Source organism: Acanthisitta chloris, unplaced genomic scaffold (genome assembly GCF_000695815.1).
Source record: "Acanthisitta chloris isolate BGI_N310 unplaced genomic scaffold, ASM69581v1 scaffold32713, whole genome shotgun sequence".
NCBI lineage: Eukaryota > Metazoa > Chordata > Aves > Passeriformes > Acanthisittidae > Acanthisitta > Acanthisitta chloris.
The window spans coordinates 501-3,948 of record NW_008664783.1 but is presented as its reverse complement, the minus strand read 5'-3'; the positions used below and the strand labels follow the sequence as shown (position 1 = coordinate 3,948).

Genomic DNA, 3,448 nt, shown 5'->3' with positions numbered 1-3,448 from the left:
CTTCTCCCCCAGCAAGCTGCTGCTGGCCTGGGAGCTGCAGCCCCAGGAGCAGGACATGCTGCTGGAGCCATTCCAGGGGAATTTCTTGGAGACCATCATCAAGATGTTCAGCTCCTTTGGTGCCATCGCCTCCATCCGTGTCCTGCGACCAGGTCGCAAGTTGCCCTCGGACATGCACAAGTACACGTTGCAGTTCCCTGAGCTGCTGAGCAGGTGCTGTGCCCTGGTGGAGTATGAGAGCCTGGAGAGCAGCCACAGGGCCTTGCAAGCCCTCAGCCACCATGGCTTTCCCAGCAGTGAGAGCATCAGGGTGGTCCAGGTATGTGAGAAGAAAGCCAAGAAGAAACCTGTGGCCAAGAGGAAGATGGTGAAGGAGCTGGTGGATCAGCCAGGTTGGAAGGTGCAGGCAGAAGCTGTGACTTTCCCCTATGGCATTGGGGATTCCTTGCTCTGCAGCTCCCCAAGGTCAGATGATGACCCAGAGTCACTGTCCCCACTCCTGAACAAGGAACCTGTGGCACCCACCTGGCCTGGCAGCGACTTGAAGCCTAGAAATTTCAACACCTTCACTGGATCACTGTTCACCAGCAAGCTCTTCCCTCCTCTGGGGATGGGCTTGGGCCAGCCTCTGTGGCAGCCTAGAGAGCCCAGGAAGTGGCAGCTGGGGCAGTGGGGTGGGTGCCCATGCACCCTGGTGCAGCAGCCCCTGTCCTGATGCCAAACCTCCTCCCAGCAATCTCCTGGCTTTAAAGTGGGATTCTGAGCCCCTCAACCTGCAGGATGAGGTCCTTCACCTTGCCCCACAGCCCTGATGGTGCCAAAGGCTTTGGCAGCAGCTTTGGGAGAGGAGAGCTTGTCCTCCAGCACTGAGGTTCCTTTGTATTTGGGGTTGGGGCTTGTTATTTTCTTTCTTTTCTCTCCTATTCTCATGCAGGAGAACTTTTCATGGCCCTGAGAGCTGTGGGCAGTAGTGGTGCAGCTGCTCCAGGGGATGGAGATTTTGGGCAAGGACAATGTTCCAGGCAAGATGCTGAGCAGCAGTGGCAGCTGTGCCATGCTCATGCCAATGGGACTGTGCTTGCCCAGGATCCAGAGCTGGATTGGGGTCCAGGTTTTGGATGGGAAATGAGCAATAAAATAAATGAAGATTCCGGGCATACTCTGGCTGAAGTAGTGACTTTTTAAAAATTATTATTCTCTTTTTTCTCCCTTCCAGGCCTTGCAGCTGCCCAAGGTGTAGCCAGACCAGGGGAGGAGGAGGGTCCCTGCAGAACTGGGGTGCCCAGGACAGGTGGCACAGTTTGGCTGAGCCTGAGAGAGACAGGAGTGATGGCCAGAGATCCTCTGCTCCTGTCCACCAGAGCATCCCCTGGTTGCTCTGGGTCAGTTCCTCGAGGGTAGAAGCTCTAGGAGAGACATAAAAGCTGAAGGAGTCAGGGAGCACAGAGGTTGTGTGATGGGAGCTACTGTGATGGCAGCACCATGGTCCTTTGTGATTCTTGGTTGGTAAGGGCTCTTTGGCATCTCCCAGGATGGAATGTTGGGGTTCCCTGTGTCCCTACCCCAGGAAACCTCCCAAGTTCCTCTTGGAGAGGGAAGGAGTTAAGGGGCTGTCAGTGCAAGTGCCTTGGGCTGGAGTCCTTGGTCTGGGATGTCCTTGGCATATGCAGGATGTGGTGGGGTGAGTCCCTGGAGTGCTGGGATGGAAGGTCTGGGCTGTTCCAGAGGGGCAGACAGGGATGGTGCCACACCAGATTTGAGGGTACACTTGGGGGTGATGTGGTTGGGAGACTCTGAGTGAGGATGAGGGGGATGTTGCAGTGGGTGCTGCAGCCAGGACACCAATGCTGAGGAGTTGTTATATAAGCAATGAGGAGAATTCTCTGGGATTGGGAACCCTTGTCCTTATGGTAGCTTTCAGTTTCTCAGACCCCAGAGCTGGGAATGGTATCCTGCTGTGGTGGGAAGGTCTGGGAAATTCCTGAAGTTTGTGGGAGAGAATTTCTTGTCACAAGTACCCAGGAAAGATACTGTCCTGGACTTGCTGGTGGGGAATGGAGAAGCACTGGTAGGAGCTAAGATAGTCTTGGCCTCAGTGCTCCTGAAATGGTTGAGTTTAATGCTGTCAGTGTAAGGAGAAGGGAAGGACATTAGAGCTGCTGCTTGGGACTTGGAAAGAGCAAATGTTCTGCTCCTCAGGGAGATGCTTAGCAGAAAACTTTGAGAATCTTCACAGGGCTCCTTTGGGACCCTCAGGAGCAGATGATTCCCTGGCAGATCTCAGCACATCCTGCTGCCTGCCCTGGGTCCAGAAGGAGACCAGTCCCATTGTCCCAGTGCTCAGCTCCCACTCTCCCTCTCATTTGGCAGGGCAAGACCATCCTGTCCCTGCTCCCCCCAACACACCACTCAGGTTAGTTTTGTTTTTTCAAAAAAAATACCCTTTTTATTGGCTTCTTGCTTGGTGCTCCCACGATGTCCCTCAGCTCCTGCAGACAGACTTGGGGGTCTCTGGGGCCCTTGAGTCCCCACAGGCTTCAGGCTTCTCCCCCTGCCAGAGAGTGGCTGGTAGAGCTCTGGGGGTGACAGGGCCATGTCCCCCCAGCCCCACTGTCCCCCCAGCTCCCTATCCCACCTGGTAGAGGCTGCAGACCAGTCCCAGCAGTGAGGCCTCTGCCTGTGCCTGCAGCTTGTCCGTGTGTTTCTGTGGGGGGAGATGGGAGCAGTCAGGGGGTGCCCACGGTGCCCCAGCCCTGCCTGGCACCCCAGTGCCCCCATCATACCCCATTGATGACGATCCAGGGCACATACTGGTGTGGAGGGTCGAGTGCCTCTGTCAGCTGAGCATTGTGGTGCATCAGGGCAGTGCCCGTGTCCCCCTGCACACAGGCAGCGATGCGACCCCTGTCCAGCTCTGGGGCATAGATCTGCAGGCACTGCCAGGGAGAGAGGACACACAGGGAGGTCATGGGGACAGGGAGGGACATCCCAACAGTGGGGCAGGAGGGATGGGGAAGGGGACATACAGCCTCCAGGTTCTTGGTGACGGAGCTGCCTGACTCCAGGCAGAAGATGACAGGGAAGTAGCTGCTGAGGTTCTTGGCCTCGTGCATCAGACAGGCCTACAGGGACAGGATGGGCAGTGAGGGGCTGCTGGACCACCCCTACACCAGCACCATGGGAACAGGGCCCATCACCTCAATCATGTTGCCCAAGCATTCCTCCGGGCCGTGCTGGCACTCGAAGTTCCACTTCCCACTGACATTCCTCTCCTGTGGGACCAAACCGGTCTGAGCGGGGCCATTGGCACTGGGATGAGCACCCACAGCACCAGGTCACCCAGCTCCTACCTGGGCGTTGCCATAGGGCACCAGGGTGATGTTCAGCATCTCGGCAGGCAGCAGGAGCCAGGTGGGGAAGAGCTTCAGGACCAGGAACTCACGGCACG

General features: G+C 56.8%; 2 protein-coding genes across 2 annotated transcripts; one reads left to right on the top strand and one right to left on the bottom strand.

Moving 5' to 3' along the window:
* The first annotated feature begins 55 nt into the window (after positions 1–55).
* Positions 56–870, top strand: LOC103799197 (la-related protein 6-like). Its single transcript, XM_009071501.1, has 2 exons — positions 56–465; positions 780–870. The coding sequence occupies exons 1-2, from the start codon at positions 56–58 to the stop codon at positions 868–870; spliced, it is 501 nt and encodes a 166-aa protein (XP_009069749.1).
* Positions 871–2,482: 1,612 nt separating this feature from the next.
* On the bottom strand, positions 2,483–3,443 carry IFI30 (interferon, gamma-inducible protein 30; the record flags this gene model as incomplete). Its single annotated transcript, XM_009071500.1, has 6 exons — positions 2,483–2,551; positions 2,636–2,704; positions 2,784–2,936; positions 3,027–3,122; positions 3,198–3,272; positions 3,351–3,443. Coding segments are annotated over 6 exons (555 nt in total), but the record flags the coding sequence as incomplete, so codon positions are not given.
* Between the last annotated feature and the right edge of the window lie 5 nt (positions 3,444–3,448).